This window comes from Culex pipiens, chromosome 1 (genome assembly GCF_016801865.2).
Source record: "Culex pipiens pallens isolate TS chromosome 1, TS_CPP_V2, whole genome shotgun sequence".
Classification (NCBI taxonomy): Eukaryota; Metazoa; Arthropoda; class Insecta; order Diptera; family Culicidae; genus Culex; species Culex pipiens.
In genome coordinates this window covers 135,725,932-135,743,760 of record NC_068937.1, presented here as the reverse complement: position 1 = coordinate 135,743,760, position 17,829 = coordinate 135,725,932, and the positions used below count along the sequence as shown (strand labels likewise).

At 35.5% G+C, this 17,829-nt stretch overlaps 3 protein-coding genes across 5 annotated transcripts in view; 2 read left to right on the top strand and 1 right to left on the bottom strand.

Annotated features, from left to right (window-relative positions):
* The window catches only part of LOC120425752 (forkhead box protein A2-A), a 61,403-nt gene extending 44,451 nt beyond the window's left edge, over nt 1-16,952 (bottom strand). Inside the window, exons 1-2 of one of the 2 annotated variants that reach the window (XM_039590358.2) lie at nt 16,671-16,952; nt 6,582-6,608 (exon numbers count right to left, since the gene is read on the bottom strand). In XM_039590358.2, coding sequence (XP_039446292.2) covers nt 6,582-6,608; nt 16,671-16,721 — 78 coding nt within the window. In that variant the 5' untranslated portion in view covers nt 16,722-16,952. The remainder of the gene's footprint in view (nt 1-6,581; nt 6,609-16,670) is intronic. The other variant, XM_052710394.1, reaches the window with a different exon arrangement.
* On the top strand, nt 101-13,918 carry LOC120425754 (PDZ and LIM domain protein 7-like). 2 transcript variants are annotated; one of them, XM_039590368.2, is made up of 4 exons: nt 101-536; nt 3,521-3,672; nt 12,573-12,739; nt 12,958-13,918. In XM_039590368.2, the coding sequence occupies exons 1-4, from the start codon at nt 387-389 to the stop codon at nt 13,353-13,355; spliced, it is 867 nt and encodes a 288-aa protein (XP_039446302.1). In that variant the 5' UTR covers nt 101-386; the 3' UTR covers nt 13,356-13,918. The 2 variants fall into 2 exon arrangements, with proteins under 2 accessions (XP_039446302.1, XP_039446301.1); XM_039590367.2 differs by lacking the exon at nt 101-536 and having other exon boundaries at nt 3,149-3,672.
* LOC120425756 (uncharacterized) lies at nt 15,855-16,663 on the top strand. The gene is made up of 2 exons (XM_039590371.2): nt 15,855-16,450; nt 16,514-16,663. The coding sequence occupies exons 1-2, from the start codon at nt 15,888-15,890 to the stop codon at nt 16,611-16,613; spliced, it is 663 nt and encodes a 220-aa protein (XP_039446305.1). The 5' UTR covers nt 15,855-15,887; the 3' UTR covers nt 16,614-16,663.
* Nucleotides 16,953-17,829: the final 877 nt, after the last annotated feature.

Below are 17,829 nucleotides of genomic sequence, written 5' to 3'. Positions count from 1 at the left end.
ACAGAGCAAGTCTAAATTTATCAAAATCGATCGAAGACGACAACCGAGAATCACGATCACGACCGAGCACTGCACTTTCCAACCACCAGACATCGCAAACTGCAACTCAGACGGGTTTTGCACTCGGAACCGTTAGGACCTGCATAGTTAGAACGCGAGCGCGCGCGATCGTACGATTCCACCTTTCAAGAAGGTGTGCACACCTCGCAGAGGTCAGTGAACTTTGTGTGAAATCTCGATCGAGCATCGATCATCGATCATAATCAAACAAAAGTGCGTGAACCGTTAAACCATCATCAATTCGCTCAATCTTTTCGATCGACAAGTGGGACGAATACGTAACCGAGTTCATCGAGATCACCGAATCATCTCGAAAACCCCCAACCATGCCGGAGTTTGTCATTGAAAAGCGCAATATTCCAGTGCTGACGATCGCGTCCAACGATGGCCCATCGGGAGGATCGACGGGCGAAAATTCGCTCGGCTTTCGGATCACCGGCGGGGCCGACTTTGAAATGCCCATAACGGTGTTTCAGGTGAGAAGATCGCGAGATCGCGAGTAGCGGGGAGCATCGTCGCGCAAACATCTGTTTTCGGTCGTCGTCGTCGTCGTCGATCCCGGCTTTAATCCCAGAGGAATCGTGGAGTGTTTTAAAATAGAACGTCGACGTCACCGGTGCGTTTGAACGCACGCACGCACGCACAGTGGGCAGTGACATAACCTAGGATGCAACAATGTACAGTGGTGTAGGGTACGGCTTTGCATGCAAGATTGCGTGCAAGTTGGCGCAGAGTCAGCGGCGCTTCGTTCGTTCGTACGAGAAGATGGGAAAGAGGGTGATTGGAACGGGGATCTGTGATTGCGGAAGTTCCTGACCTACCGTAAGAGCGTAGGTTTGATGTTTACGAGATCAATGCAAGGTGGTTGGTAGTGTGCTGATTGGTTTTGGTAAATTGGAACATTTGTTTATATTTTCAAGTTTGAAGACTCTTTAAGGATAGACCGCTTGTTTACAAAAATACATTGGCTCAAATACATTAATTTGCTTGATTTTGTTGTAAATTTTTAAGTATTTTCTCCATCATCAAAGAAGCAAAAAGGGTTTAAAATGCATAATACATCAGTTGTTAGTACACAGAACAGTACTGTAGTTAAAAAAAATCATTAAAGTTTTTTTATTGCTTAAGAACATTGTTGCGTTACGGTAAACCAAGAATCGTTAACCAAAGGTCGAACCAACGATTAAAAAAAGGAAATCAAAGAAATTTCTCAGCCATTTTAATTAAATTTTTGAAGGGTGGACAAGAATGGACACTTTTTAAGAAAAATTTAAAAAGAAACGTTTTAAAAATATTTAACCAAAAAAAAAAATCTAAATTTCACAGAGGTATTTTCCAAATGCAAAAGTTTCAAAATTTTCCCAAAAATTACTTTCAAACAAAAATTTATAGCTTGATCGAAAATAGAAAAAAATCCATCGCAGCTCAACATATAGCACTATTGTTTGTTTTTTTTTTGTTTTTTTTTTTTTAATTTGGATGAAACATCATTGGTTTCTCCATAAAAATTAGAGGGCTGTTCAGAGAAAAGTTTATGTAAATATATAAAAAAGCGTATCTTGAGAAGAGAATTTGTGATCGATTTGGTGTCTTCACACATAAAAAAAAAATTAAATTTGCATGGTTTAATTTTGAAAGGTTTAACATTACCTCTTTAATGTTGTAAATTTACATCAATTTAGACTGAAAAAGTGGCATTACACCAGAAAAGTGGTAAAATTACACATTTTCAGTGGTAACATTACACATTTTTCGGACATAAAAGATTTACCACTTCCCAGATGTAATATTACCATGATTTTTTTTACTGTACAGCCAATTTTGGAGAAATTGAGATTTTAAACAACTTCTTCGTTTTTTTATGTCTTTTTTTAGACAAAAAATTACATCTTTAGAGCAATATGATATGACCGACATTAGGTTATTCACCAATTGGTTGAAAAAAGATTTTTGAAAGTATTGGACTTTTACGGGAAAAAGCTTCCAAAAATAATCATAATTTTCAGTTTTTTTTTGTTTTTTGAAAATATTGTTCATTTTTATTCATCTCTGAAAAATATGTTAAACATTTAAAAAGCTGAGATATTTTTTTATATTCTTTTTAAGACTTTATTGATCTAATCATTGGTTGCTGAGAAATGGCACTTTTTCGTGTTTGTAGGCTGACGTTTCTGACAACAAATGCAGGCAAACAAATAAAGCAGACAAACTGTCAAAAAGTGCGAGTTTGTTTGGCATAGTCTAATACCTCCTTTAGTATATTTTTCAGGAAAACAGCTTTTCAATTTAAAAAGGTGCAGGAGGTTATGTCATTGGCATGACCAGAATGACAAATATTTTATTTTTCGAAAAAATAGACGAAAGGCCAACTTTTAATGCCTGGCATCTCAAACCTCAAACCCTTTATTGCTCAAACTAGACAAATGTTGCCAATCAGCAAAGTCGAAAGAGTACTACACAATTCACGTTGCCAAAAATAATTTAAAAAATATGTTTTTTTTCAATTTTGAAGTATTGCTTTGCATTTTTAAAATAAAAGAAAGCAATAACGACAATAAGTGTGCGGAAACTGTCTCGCGACGTTCCGTCACCATTATGTCAACCACTCCGGCCGCCGACACTAGCGCCGTATAACCAACGCACTGACCAACCAGCCGGACAACGCGGGAGCACACGCCGGTCTGAACACACTGATCGAACGTGACACTGATGATGTTTATGATATTTAAATTTAGACACCCAAAGTAGCAGACCAGCTGTTCTTCCGAGGAGTTGTGTCATAATATTTGCTTTTAAAATATTCGGGAAATTAAGCGTTACGCAAAGAAATGCAAAACTAATTTTGACGCCGACTTGAAGTGATTTAGCCGGTACTGATCTTCAATCTCCCCTCTGACGTCACGGCGATATAAAATATTTCTCAGACTTAAACAGACCACGCTGGTTGGCAGTGTGTGTTGGTAATTTTACTTGAACAAATTTCGAGAGACGATCTTTTTTTTTTAAATATGAAAACCCATCCATCCGCGCCGCTCTTGAAGCAAACTCTTGGTGGTGGGGTGACGACGACGACGACGATGGGTCCCGGGATCTCGGGTCAGTCTCGCGTCTATTGTTCAGCTGAACACATCTTGATCCTCGTTCCGCCGAATCCGAGATCGTTCCGGATTTTAGTCCTTTTCGAGAAGTAATACTAGCGGGTGACAGAATTTGATAGCCTACTGTTTGGCTGAGCGCTAAACTTGAGATGGCCCTCGAGGAACCGAAGTTGGCCGATGGAGAGCCGCAGGAGGGAACACCCGGGGATGACGTAACGACGACCGAAACCGGAGTCCACGGAAAGCGCGACGATGCTCCCGACTACTACAAGCGGCCCAAGTTCAAGCGGAACATCATTCCGTTCGGCACCGAAGATCTGTCCGTGCGGGTCATCCGTGAACGCTTTCTCATTCCGGACCAGGTCAAGGAGGGCAGCGCGGCGGCCAAGGCGGGCCTCAAGCTGGGCGATCAGATCGTCACGATCAACGGGGCGGACGCGTCGGCGATGCGCCTGGCCACGGCCGAATCCGTCATCAAGCAGGCCGCCGACCAGCTGCAACTCGTGGTGACCAAGTAAGCATTGTTTCCTGGAGTACCGACCGCAATTTAAACCTTAAAACAGTTTAGAACACTTGAATCAAATGTGTAAGTGTGTGTGTTTGTGTGAATTTATTGTGAGCGTGAAAATGAAGAAAAATGTGGTTCAAGAGGTTATTTTTAAAAAGCGAAATTTTTATATCAACTTATTTTCCTCTGAAGCGCTCTGATTGTGATAGGACAGAGCGACAATTGCAAGCACGAACAGAAAAAAAGTGAACGTGAATGTATGGGTGGATGTTTCGCAATTTGGTGCCCGTTGGCCTGATTACGACGGATGATTGAGGAACAACTTTGCTGTGACCCTGGGCGTGATAAAAGAAGAACACAAGAGGGTACATACCGATTGATGTTGAAAGTTTAGAAATTGTTTATCATAATTTGACGTATTGCACGTTGAAGATAAAGTAGTAAGTACTTTTAGAAAATAGCGAGTAAATGTTTAAAAAAAAACTTTTCAATCACATTTTGATATTATGTATGAAACCAGTTGTAAAAAAAAACGATTTTGAATGGTTTAGGATCCGGAACCCCAACTTCTAAAAAGCTTTAGCTACGTCCTTAATTTATTCCAAATCAATTAACTTTGTTTTGTTTTAATCCAGCGATTCTCAACGGGGGTACCGGGCCTACTTGATTTACATGGCAGGGGGTACCAGCCTAGGAAAAGGTTGATAATCGCTGTTTTAATCAGAGAAAAATGTAAATAATTAGTGGAAATACAAATGGCTGACAGATTTTAAAATAAATTAAAAAAGTCAAATTTATTTATTCAGTTTATTAATTAACAATTGTTTAGGTAAGAGTCATGCAATTTTATCTCGGTTGATATAATTAAAACAATTCTCTAGAATTGTTTTATTGACCCCATCAATGTAAGGCCGTTGCAAATATTTTTAAAAGTTTTTGTCGCCATAGTTAGCCATATTTTTTAATATTTGCAGCATCCTGAAATATTTTTTGAACCATTTTGTTTTGTTTTATTCCTTTTTACGTTCATTTTTTAAAATATGTCAGAAGTTATGGTGAAAATTGGATGTGAAAGTGAATAAAATATTTTTTTTTTATATTTCAAATCATTACACGTTTTTAAATGTATCAAACCGCAGAAAACTATTTTATAAATATCGTCAAAACCAAATATGTCAGACCGTTTTATGTTTAAAAAAATACTCAAATCGAAAAAAAATTAAATAAATTGGACATTGTTTACTCAAAAATCATTGAAAAGTCAATCCAATTTAGTCAAAAAGCTTGAGTCCAGGCATGTTTTTGTAGGCTAAGCTAATTTTTTCAAAATTATTTAGCTAGAATATCACTTTTGCTTAGAAAAATAAAAATGAATTTATGAATCAACTTAAATAAAATTTTGCCGGTTTGCCAGTCGAGTTCTCTCTTTTTCACGAGTTCACCCTGTCAATTCTGAGAGCAGATTTAGATTCAATAGAGATCTCCACGTTTTCTCTCACGCACATCATGATTCTATGTTAGTATTCGTATTCAAAGTATTGTTTTGGTTTTGATCGATTGTGATTGGTTGAATTCCAAGCAGCTGATTTTGTTTATACTATTTTTACACATACATAGGCAAATCTAGTAGATCGATCGCCTGTAAAAACCAGCTGTTTACCACGTGCTCGTGGTCGTGGTATAACAAAGGACACAGCTGATTTTGACAGACGAATCATTCTACTCGATTTGCCTATGTCTGCGTGTAACTAAACTCCAAACTAACACACTCTCGCGCGTGGATATCTCTATTTGCAAAGTTACATGAAATATTGCACAATTTCAGAATTGCGATAGGGTGATCCCATACATTTTGCCCTTAAAAATGAGATTTCTTTAAAAGAAGAGTACCTTGAGGTAAAAGAAAAATATCCCTGCGATTTTTCAGCGTCTGTAGTGCTAGAACTCTCCTTTCGAACACAACCTGGTGCATTCAATTTGAGTTGCACTTTTTCGAGATTTTAAAATTGCATCTTTTTTACTTCAAGATGGCTTCAACATTTGAACAATGAGTGCAAAGTAAATTATTCAAGAACGATGTTGGTTGTTTTTCCGAGCACTAAAGGAGGTATCAGACTATGACAAACAAACAAGCTAATTCGCACTATTTGACAGTTCACTTGCAAAAAATTTGTTTGTTCACGATTTTGCCGCAAACAAGTTTGCGAATTTGGCAAACTCTCAAACACGAAAAAGTGCGAGTTTGTTTGTCATAGTATAATAACTCCTTAAAAGTGCTAAGGAGATTACTAGACCCGTGAATTGCTACGTTAAAAACTGTTTTTAAGGAAAACTTTCTAGAAAAGAAAACAAATTTCACAAAGTTGGGAAGTTCTAGCTGAAATAGGGTCATTGTCGATGTGTAAACAAAAAGTCTATCCTGCTCCAAATGTAAACATCTACTGACGTGAGCAGGATACGCCCTTTGTTTACATTTCCACATTGGCACATTACATTGTTTTGCTTGACCCTTCCTATTTGCAAAAACTCTTTTAAAAATACTAAAACTGATAAATTTCACATTCTGACAAGATTTTGAAAAAATGGTTTCTATAGAATTAACCTGCTAAGTAAGAATCTACTTGTATATTTGTTTTGAAAAGTTTTACATTCGTGTATGAGAACATAATCTTTGACGAACATATGTGTTTCGGCTTTGACCCCAGAGACAAAAACTTTAAACTAAATTTGTATTAGCCTTGTGAATTTTTGAACTCTTGGGAAATATAAAAATTACACTCGAAATTCCGATTCTGATTTTATTTTGTCAAAGACAGACTCCACCGTTTCTTCCCATCACCCAAAAGTTCCACTTTCGAGGGTGGAAGCAGCTTTAACGCCATCCCCCTAACAACAACTTCAATCGCAGCACTTACCCCTTCCAGCATGAGAATATCGTTGACCTGGAAAGAAAGCGAGAGGAGGGTAAAATAAGTTTTCCGAATGTTTCTGTGCGCCTGGTAGGCACTTTCCACAAACAGGTGTATATGTTGTTTAGAAAAATGCCGATAAACAGGTGAAAAGGAGGGAGAGGAAAGAAGATAGATCTGCGTGGAATCCCCCACCTGTAGAGCACATCTTGGCGTCACGTGCAACAGGTGAACAGGAAAAGCAAAGCCAGACAGCTTGGCGCTTAGAAAATGAAGTAGACAAGCACACCTGTCCGTTAAATTACGTGACATGGTGACAATTTAGACGGTTGTCTTCAAAAACTGGATCAGCTGTTCGGGGAACCCATTCATATTTTCTAAAAGTTTGTCAAAATATATCAATACAATCTTTAAAGATTATATTACGTGCTTCGATGAAAAATATCAAAAAAGTCAAATTTATCACATTTTTGACGAGCGACAACCGACTCGAAAAGCATCTCGAAAAAAGAAAAACACAGTGGAAAAACGATCGTCCACGGGAAGCACAAATGGGATTGCTATTTTCAAACCGCCGACGATCGTTTCGCAATTCATTTTGGTTGGTTGGTCGTCGTCCTCTCTAGAAGAAATACGAAACGGCCGGCGAACAAAAAATAAATGCAAGTTCGTAAAAAAAATAAAGAAGAAGAGTTCACAGGTTCACAGAGAACAACTAGAGTCAACGTGCTGTGTCTGTCTGTATCTGTTTGTCTTGTTTGTGACCGACCAGATGTAAATATTTATACAGGATTTTCGATGGTGGGTGGTTTATTTTATTACCAACCGAATCGACTCTGAGGTGGACTTATTGCGTTTCGGGAAAATTTTCACCCATTTTTGGTGGACAGATGGGCACGTGTGTTCGGCTCCCCTCCCACTAACATTTACACACAAGATCCTCTGTAATTATTAAGTCAAATGTAATTACAAAAGCCGACTCGGTCCTAACCAGGTCCCAGTACCGAAAAGGACCTAATAAAAATAATTTTATGAAAAAAAAAAAAAAAATGGGCACCTGTGAACAGCTGAAAGATTTGGTTCTAGATAATTAACATTGCATTTTTTGTTGTTGACCTTGGACTGTGTTTTGTTGTAAACATGTATCATCAAAATTCTCAGATTTAGCTCAAATTTGGTAAAGAGCATTTCCGCAAAAACAATTAAAGTGGCGTAAATTATTGTCATCTAGAGTCTGAAGCATAGTTTTGTAAATTCTGGAAGCAATTTGCTTGTAAAACATAATTAAGGTTATAGATTTCCTCATTGATTTAGTGTCTTCGACAAAGTTGTAGTCGTTAAAATTAACTGAGAAACACAATATTTCGTAGTTTAATTCCAAAGACAAACTTATGGGAAATTGGACGAGCTTTCTGGTAAATATATTTACGAGACTGAAAAATCAAGTCTGTCATATAGAAACTGCCAAAAACCACTAAAAATCTATTTTTTGAACATTTTTATTTTTAAAACCGCTGTATCTTCACAAGGATTGGACATAGGACAATGGTTAATATGGAGACTCTTATGTAACATTGTCTGGGGAATCGATTCCCACTATTGGTTTTTGAAAATTTTGACGTTCAGCCCACTATAAAAAAAAAAACAGTTTTGGAAAATGATTTTTGTATTTTTTTAGGAGAGACATACCATCCTGCATTTTTCGTGGGTCTTTTTGTCACATTTTAGGCTATTTACACAAACATTTTGAACGAAAAAAAATCGTGACATCACCTTATAATTTAACTTTTAAACTTAAAATTGAAAAATCTCATAAAAGTGGCGTGTATTTTTTTCAGTGTATATTTTTCCGAAAGCCCTATCCAGTTTCCTACAAGTTTGTGTTTGACCACTTTTTGAAAAAAAAATTATATAAAATACAAAAAATATTTAAAAAAGGGCGTACCTTCTCAAATGAAATTTTTGAGTACAATTGGCTCCATATACACAAAAATGGCTTATATAGGCCTCACGGCGTGTTTTCTGGGCAACCTTAAGGAGAAAAAATAGTCATCACTACTTTCAAATGTGTCTTATAGGAAATTTTCTCAGCTTTCCAATGCTTCTAAGAGCGAAATGTTTCATCGGGAAATTTCTGAGATATCTCTATTTTAAGTTTTTTCTTTAAAAATCCTTGATTATTAATTAAACACTTTTAAATAACAGTCCTGGAAACTTGTCAAATTATGTGTTTCATGTGTCTTTTACTCATCAAAATGTGCAGAATAAGACAAGAAACAACTTTGTAGAAGGTTGCAAACCGCTAAACATTTTGAAAATTAAGTTTTAACCGAATTTTTGGATATGTGGGATTTATTCAAATATTAAAATAATAAAATCGTATTGAAATATTATTTTTAAAAGAACAAATAGATTATTACATAATTGATGTGTACAAATAACACCGGTCTGCTCTGATCCAGCTTGGAATTAGCTGATACAACCGAAATTTCTACAGGTTTGAGATTGATAGGGTATTACAAGATTTTTATGAATAAATATAATATTTCCTTAATCAAACACTAAACAGTTGCATGGATACAAAACATGTTTAATACTAGAAATTAAACTGCAAATTACTGTTGCGAGCTTTAGGAGAAATACTTTTCATTAGTATGAAATATTTGTTTTAGTTTTTTTGTATTCAACGATTAGCAATATTTTAGAAGTTTATAAGACTCTCATCTTCAATCTCATCTATGAAAAATATATATATATTTCTTGATTTTTTTTCAAATAGTTTGATAAGAAAGTTTTTGTTTGTTTTTTTTTTTTTTTTTGTTAAAATATTATTTAATTTTTGTTCAAACAAAAAAAAATGTTAGTGACGGTGTTTTCAACATTCTGAATTGGAAGACTCGAGTTTAAGTGCTACTTTTAAGTGCCTTTTCAACAGAAAACATTTTATAAAATTTAATTTTTATTTTATACTGATGAAAATATGACTTTTGAAGCTTGCTACAGTAATATGTAGTATATTTTCGATTTCAAATCATATTTGTATTTATGTTCCAGGTTAATGTTTGCTTAAGAAAATATCAAATTTATTCATTAAAATTCAATAATACCATTAACAATCACAAACCTGCCATAGTTTCGGTTGAACAAGCAAAATCAGAGTAGACACGTGTTATTTGTACACAAAAAATATGTAATTATCAAATAATTATTGTACAAAATATATTTTTACACTGTTTTATGATTTTAATTTCTGAATAAATCCCATATATTCAAAAACTTATACAAAACATGATTTGCAAAATGTTTAGCGGTTTGCAACCTTCTCCAAAGTTTTTTTTTGTCTTATTCTGCACATTTTGATGAGTGAAAGACGCATGAAACACATCATTTGACAAGTTTCCTGGACTGTTATTTAAAAGTTTCCAATAAATAATAAAGGAATTTAAAACCAAAAACAATAAAATAGAGATATCTCAGGAATTTCCCGATGAAACATTTCGCTCTTAGAAGCATTGGAAAGCTGAGAAAATTTCCTATAAGACACATTTGAGAGTAGCGATGACTATTTTTTCCTGATAAGGTTGTTCTAGAAAACACGCCGTGGCCTAGGATAACATGTCAAAAAAGTTTCATTGAAATCGGAGAGGGTCGGGTACAAAAGTACCAGAAAAATTCCTGATTTGAGCTGGAATTGAGGTATTTTGACTGTGACCACAATTGCGTTTTATTTTGAATTAAATTTTACTTCAGCAGTCATTGGTCTGATTTTTGATGTGGGACATGATACGCTCGTAAAATTTCTGATATTTTCAATATCAAGTCTTCGTTTGTAGAAGTTGTGACTAGTAGTCCACCCATTGCTAAATGTATTGGTGAATTAAGTTTTTTTAGAGTTACGAAAAAAATTGGGGCATTCAAAATCAGATTGAAAATTCCGATTTGCAGAATTTTTTTGCCTTTAACGTGAAGACTTCCATCATTGTCATGATTTTTCGTCCAAAGATATAAATTTTGCGTCGCTTTCAATATTTTGACAAAATTCCTTCAACAAGTTGTTAAGAATAGTGCCCTACACATGCTGATTCCTTTTGGTAACGATTATCCCATTCCTTGTAAAGTTATGGAAATCGTCATTAATCAATGATTGCCAACTAGGACGTCAATGACTGTGCCACAAAATTATATAGATTTTGAAGCACATTTGATTTAGATCAAAAATTCTTTCAGTGGCTTCAAGAAGGCAACAACCGGCACATGCTGATTCTTTTTGGTGCTGAAATTCGTTAAATTGAATTTAATACAGAATATTTTATAGTGATGATCAATTTTCTTCGAAAATGATCAACGGCTTCACCTTAAATGGATTAAACTTTAAATTGGTACACTGCCCATGATCGCATAAATGTCCCATATGCATTTTCATCGTTTTTGAGTTACTGATGCAGTTTGGTTCAAAATTGTGTGCTCTTTTAAAAGAGCCTATAACATCCAGTAATTTGTTCTAGAAATCAGGAGGAAATCCAGTTTTTTCGCGGAAACTTAACACGTAGCCTTATGTATGGGACAAACTTCAAATGCGTTTTTCTCAGCTTGCTGTTTTTGCATATGGGACATTTATGCGAACATGGGCAGTACAGTCTAGACTCGATTATCCGAAGCCTCGATTATCCGAAGTTCGATTATTCGAAGGTTTGTATCCCTCGTAACATTTTAGGTATCAAGTAGGCCATAAAAACCTAATTAGGTCGTATTTAGGTTCTCAGAACCAGTAAAATTTTTAAACTTACAGGTTTTATAAGTTTAAAAATTTTACAAAACAAAAAAAAAGCATTTTTCAATGTGTTATTCCCGCCATTTTGGCCACTATCTTGGATTATAAAATTCTAAATAATTTGGGCTATATATAAAATTATACAAAATTCGAGAAATATTTGCAAAGGCCTTAGCGAAACTCTAAAAATTCGCATTTTTCCAAGTAATGATTTTGTCCCTACACGCAGAAAAATAAGGCATATTTGAATCAACAAAACGTTTTGTTGATTTGAAAATCTTGATTTTTGTTGAATCAACGCTAAACGTCAAAGCAGCTTTTTCAAAACAACAATAGATTTTTTTAGAATTGAGAAAATCAAGGTTTGTTTCAACGCAATTTTGTTGTTGATTATTTTCAACAAAAATTTTGTTGATTCAAACCTCGTACAGGCTGATTCTACAAAACATTTTTCTGCGTGTACAGTTACTGTATCTTGAGAAGGGACTTCATGATCGATTTTAAAACTTTTCAGAAATAAAACTAGGTACACGAAAAAAAAACGGTATTTTTTTATAAATATTTTGGAATATATTTCAGGTGACTAAAAAAGGCTTCTGGTACCGAAAATACATTTTTTTAAATCGATTCGTGAAAAAAAAAAGTAAAATATTGTCAAACAACACTTTCAGAATCATTTTTAGATACAAAATTAAATACCCAATTGAAAATGACATTACAATATATTTTGATAAATCTTTTTGAAATAAAAGTTTTTTTTTGTCAAAAAAGTTCATTTAATAAAAAAACTTCTCGAAGAAAAAGCATTCCCGCAAAAAAAAATCGTCGAAAGGCTGGGAAAAATTTCCTACATTTTTCCTTTTGTGACATTGTTGATAGGGCTTCTGGTTGTTTAGATACTCCCTTCAGGAATGTTATAGAGCACTTTACAGCAACCAAATATGAATCCGGTATAAATAGAGGCAGTGGAATTTTTAAATATATAAAAATGTTTTCCCATACAAATCGCTAAACCAATCATTCCCAATTTTTGGGAATTGTTTAGGATCCCAAAGGAACCGAAAAATTGCTGTGTTGGAAAAAAAAATTTTTTTATAACACTCTGATGTAACATGTGATTGAGTTTTAAAAGTGTATTTAATATTTTTATGATCCGAAAAAAAATAAAATGATCGGAAAAAAGTAAACAGAATGATAACCCAATTTCATTCATTTATTTAACCCAGGGACGAAGAGGAAACCAAGGACCCCCACTCACCGGCGGCCGACGCCGAGCAGAAGCCGAAGGAGACCCGCGAGATCACGTTCGCAGGTAACGACCCGAACGACGGCTCCGATGTCACTAACAATCCCCACGCCCCCAAGCACAAGCCCTCCGACGACGCCGAACGTGGTACGTAAAATAATACCCGCAAAGTCACAGACAAATTGACAAATCGAGTCGAATCAACCCCATCTGGTGGTGCATTTTAGAACTACATTTGTCTGCGACTTTCGCAATGGCTAATCCTCTGTACACTAACACTGTTTCCTTCTGTTTTTCTCTCTCTCTCTCACTCTTACTCCTGGTCCGCTTCGCTCTGGCCTGTTCCGTCCCCGAACCAACCCCAGAGCACTGGATTCAGCCGCCGGAGCGCAAGGTGTGGCATCCGATCGTGTGGCAGCAGCCGCCGCCACCGATTCCACCGGATGTGTACGGCAAGGACGCGCCCCACCAGCGGCTGATCAAGAACATCCGCCGACTGCTGGTCGAAACCAAGGCCAAGCCGGAAGAGCGCCAGAAGCACATCGAGCACATGATGCTGTCCCTGCCGTCGGGACCGCGGCCAAAGAGCGACGACGACGAAGAGGAAGAGCCGAAACCGGTTCCGAAGCCGAAGAAGAAGAAGCGCTCCAAGAAGAACGGCAAGGGCCGAAAGCGCACCGAAAGTGAAACTTCGGACGATTCAATCTCCCACAAAATCTCCGTGTCGGCCACCAGATCCAAAACGATTCTCGAGGAACCCTAGAGGGAGGAGATCTGTGGCCCACCCGGAAACATCACCCAAAAAAAACATACATCAACACTAACCCAAATACATTGACGCGAAATCATTAGCTAGGTTATGTTAAAATAATTAAACGCACACACAAACACTCACAAAGAAACAAAACATCACACTAACACAAAACGCGCACTGACACCAACACGTACATATTACTTATACAAAAGGCACGACACGGAAGGAGAGAACAATCGAGAAATTAAAAAGAGAGATGTGAGCCGGTAACATGGAGTGAAACTTTTGCAGCTGTCATGGAAAACTTCACAGCAGCTTGACAAATAGTTTAACTCCATGTTGCACTTTTAATTTCTCGATAGGGAAGAAAGTTCGAAAAAACAAACAAACCAAAAAAAACATGTAAACAAATATTTTATTATTTAATCACTTTATTTATTCAGCACGGAACAGGTTTGATGAGAGAGAAGCTAACTGTGGAACCCTTCTTGATTAAAGTGTTCTATTGTTTTATTTAACCGGATGGGAGAAAAAAAAGGAAGAAATACAGGTCCTAGAAATGCCGACTCACATCTCTGTTGTTATTATTTCTATTTTGCTGTGAACAGGGTTTATCAAGCTATTGTTACCAAATATAAAACTGTATCGTTGCTTCGCAGCATAACAATTGTTTAGCGAAATGTACTTAACTTCTACCAGAATCCCTATTATTGAGTAATAAAATGTGGTTGTTTAACAAAAAGACAAACAAAAACGTGTTTGTGTTAATTGAAATATCCTTTACTTATATATTTTGTTAGGTGACCTGATTAAAATAAAATAATTATTAAAAAAAAAAGTTCTGATTCGTGACTCCCCTAAAAAAAGATGATAGTTCTGTTTAAGCGTGTGTGTGGCCCGTTTTGCACAACCGTTAAAAAAATAAAATGACTTCAAAAATAAATAATTAAAGAAATTCCAAAATCTTACACAGTACAAAAACAGATCACCTTGGTGTATTTTTGGAGTAAAATTTTAGATCAGAGACCAAAATTTTGATTTAAAAAACAAAAAATTTCGTGAATTGATCATCCGATTCTTAACATGGACTTAGGATAATCGAGTACGAACAATATTTGAAATTTTGAATCTTAAAGTTTCATAATACTTGAAATTTAAAATATTTTTTAAAAGATTTTAAGAGTTTCGGAATTTCATAACTATGAAATTAAAAAAAACTTTGAATTTATGAATTTCAGAATTGACGAATTTTTTGAATTTTGAAATGTTTGGAATTTCAGAATTTGAAAATTTTATAATTTAGGAATTGAAGACTTTTAATATTAAGGATTTTATAAATATAAAACTCAAGGATTTTAGAATTTTAGAATGTGAAATTTATAAATTTTAAAGTTATTTAATGTAAGAATTTGAGGAGTTAACAATTTTTTGATGTAAGAAATAAAAGAATTTCACAAATTCAATTTTACGAATTTTAGAATGTTGACTTTTTAGAATGATAGAATTTAAGAATTTTATAACTTTAGATACCAGATTTTTTGAATAGCTTTAAAAGTGAATAGTTTTTTTGAAATTGCTGAATTTTGAAATTCCAGAATTTTAAAATTTTAGAATTCAAATAAAAAAAATTTGGAAATTTGAATTGTTCTAAAAAAATGTTAACAGCTTTAAAATGTAAAATTTTAAGAGATTTAATGTTGTTCAGAATGCAAAAATAATTGTAGGATTTAATGTTTGATGAATTTTGGAATTTTAAAGTTTAAGATTCAATAGGTTTGAATAAATATACAATTTTAGGATATTAGAATTCCAGAATATTAGATTTTAAGATTTTAATTTTTAGAATTTTAATTTTCAAATTTAAGAATTATAGAATGTTAAAATATAGAATTTTTTTAATTATAGAATATAATTATTTTAAAGGAATTAAGAATTTTTGAATTTTTATTTTTGGAATCTTAGAATTTCAAAATTTTATAGCTTAAGCTATAAGAGTTATATAAGAATAAAAGAGTTTTAGAATATCAAACATTACAAATGTTCTAAAAATATGAAATTTTAGAACTTAAAAAATATAAAATTTTAGGAATTTTTAGGAAGGACTTTTTAAAAGAAACTGTAGAATATTATAATTTTAAAATTTAAATATTTTAGAATTTCAGAATTTCGGAACTTTAAAATTTTACAATTTTAGCATTTAAGAATTATATAATTTTAAAATTTTCCCTAATTTTTGAATTTTTAAATATAAAAATTATAGAGTTTCAGAATTTTTAAATTTTATGATTTTTTGAGTTATTGAATTAAAGAATTGAAGAATTAAAAAAAATCGTAGGATTTTTGAAGTATAGAAATTTTAGAATTTAGATTTTTTGTTTCTAGAATTCTATCATATTCTCTAAAAGTGAAATATCCGTAGTATTTTGAATTTACATGAACAGATCACAGCAAAAACAAAAAAAAAAAAAAAACAAAGTCTTTACCCCAAAATCCATGATTCCAGTGACCCCGAGACCGCCGTCATCGTCCCTGTCCCGCTCGATGACCCCGCGCAGTCCGGACCGTTGCACGCGCTCCCACTCGTGCGAGTCGTGTGATTCCTTCGCTAATGCCGCCGTCGTCGAGGAGCAACTGCGCCAGATGCAAAAGCAACTCAACGACATCCAGCTAATTCCGATGCAAATCCAAGCCACGCTGAGCTACCTCACGAAGACCATCTCGAAGTTTGTTCCGCCGGAAATGCAACGCGAAATGCCGGCTTCAATGCGCGGCGGAAGTTGCGTCCGGGACGAAACCATAATTGAGGAGTGCGAGGACCTGGAGGATTCCGATGGGGATGCGGATGGTGAGGAGCGGGCGGAACAACCGGAAGGCGAAGGGGAAGAGGACGATCCGGAAGATGAGGAAAATTTGGCCGGATTCTTTGAACGCCTGTTTGACGAGGCGGGCGATCGCTACGAGGAGGAACCAACTGACGACGGATTTGGCAGTGACGAGGAACCGGAAATCGGCGAAGAGGAACGGCTCCGGCTGGAGAAGATGGAGCGGGTCAGCAAGCTGGAACGGTCCTGGCCGTGGAGTGAAACTGCTAAACCCATTCATAAGTATTGTCATTGAACAGTCTAACATTTTGAAAACTTTCCCTCAAATCTCCCGTTTTCTTACAGGCGGTCAAATTGCCACCTGGTTCCAAGCAAGACCAAGATCAAGCAGCTGGACGAGCTGCCGTTCTACAAGAGGGGATTCCAGCAGCGTTTCGGCAACTGAGGCCACTCTCAATTTTGGGATAGGTTCCAGAGAAAGAGCTAACGTGGGAGTACTCACCAGGTCCCGGATCAGCTCGAGCCCAGAATCGTTCAGTTTCATTCGATACATTTTTCGTTCACTTTTTTCACTTTCACTTGTTTTTAAAGCTATCCTTAAATTTAGTTCTCGCGGAACCGCGAAATTTTATTATACAAATAAATTAACACAGACTGTTTCACACGCGATCACTTTCATTAATCACTTCGTCAACTTTGTTTCAAAGATAGAGAAATAAATTATTCAAATAAATTTTAAAGTTTTATCAGAAAAATGTGCGCACGTTTGTTTTCATTTGCAGCCAAGTGTCATTCCGTGCAGAAATGTCAGGTCAAGACAGTGTTGCCAGAATTACACAAAATTTACAAGGTGCTGAGGGGGAGTTGAAATCGAGTAGTTTTTACCCAAACGGAATTCAGTTCATTTCTCAATCAAGCAAAATAATGTGATTGGGCCAAAGCCGAAGTTAAAGCAAAAACTCTGTCTTGCTTACGTCTGTGCTTTTTGACGTTCCAAGATAAAACTTGTCGGGTACTTAGCCGAATGGCTAAGCGATCTGCCTTTCAAGCAGACGGTCAGGGATCGAATCCCACCTGGTCACCTCGCCATCGATTTTTCGGTGGCAACTTGAACCCCCTGCTTCCTCTGGGAGCATCAGATACATGGTAATTAATTACCACACACACACACACACACACACACACACACACACACACACACACACACACATGCCGCTCCACTGCAACAACTAACGGTGGGTGAGTGAGGAATGGACGGGAAGATGACCAACCAACCACACCGCACCCCTTGAAGGAAGGAAGGAAGACTCGGGAAGACTTTTCCAACAAGACCCCCAGGAAATCATCAACAGGGCTGTGGAGTCAAAAAATATGTTTTTTTTATTGTTCAGTATTTACTATACAACAGCTTGATTTACAAAACTTCTTATGTTTTTAATTATTTTTTACGTCGCATGCAATGCGTCGCCATTTTTTCATTTTTTTAAGAGATTTATCAGATGCCATTATGTTTTTGAAGCTTTTTATTGTTATTGGAAAGCTCTAATTGTGTTATTTCACTATAATCACTAAATGATAACCTCTTACCCAAATATGTAGTATCATAATTTAAAAAATATATAAAAAAATATTGGTTATGTAGTCAGACATATCTAATTGAT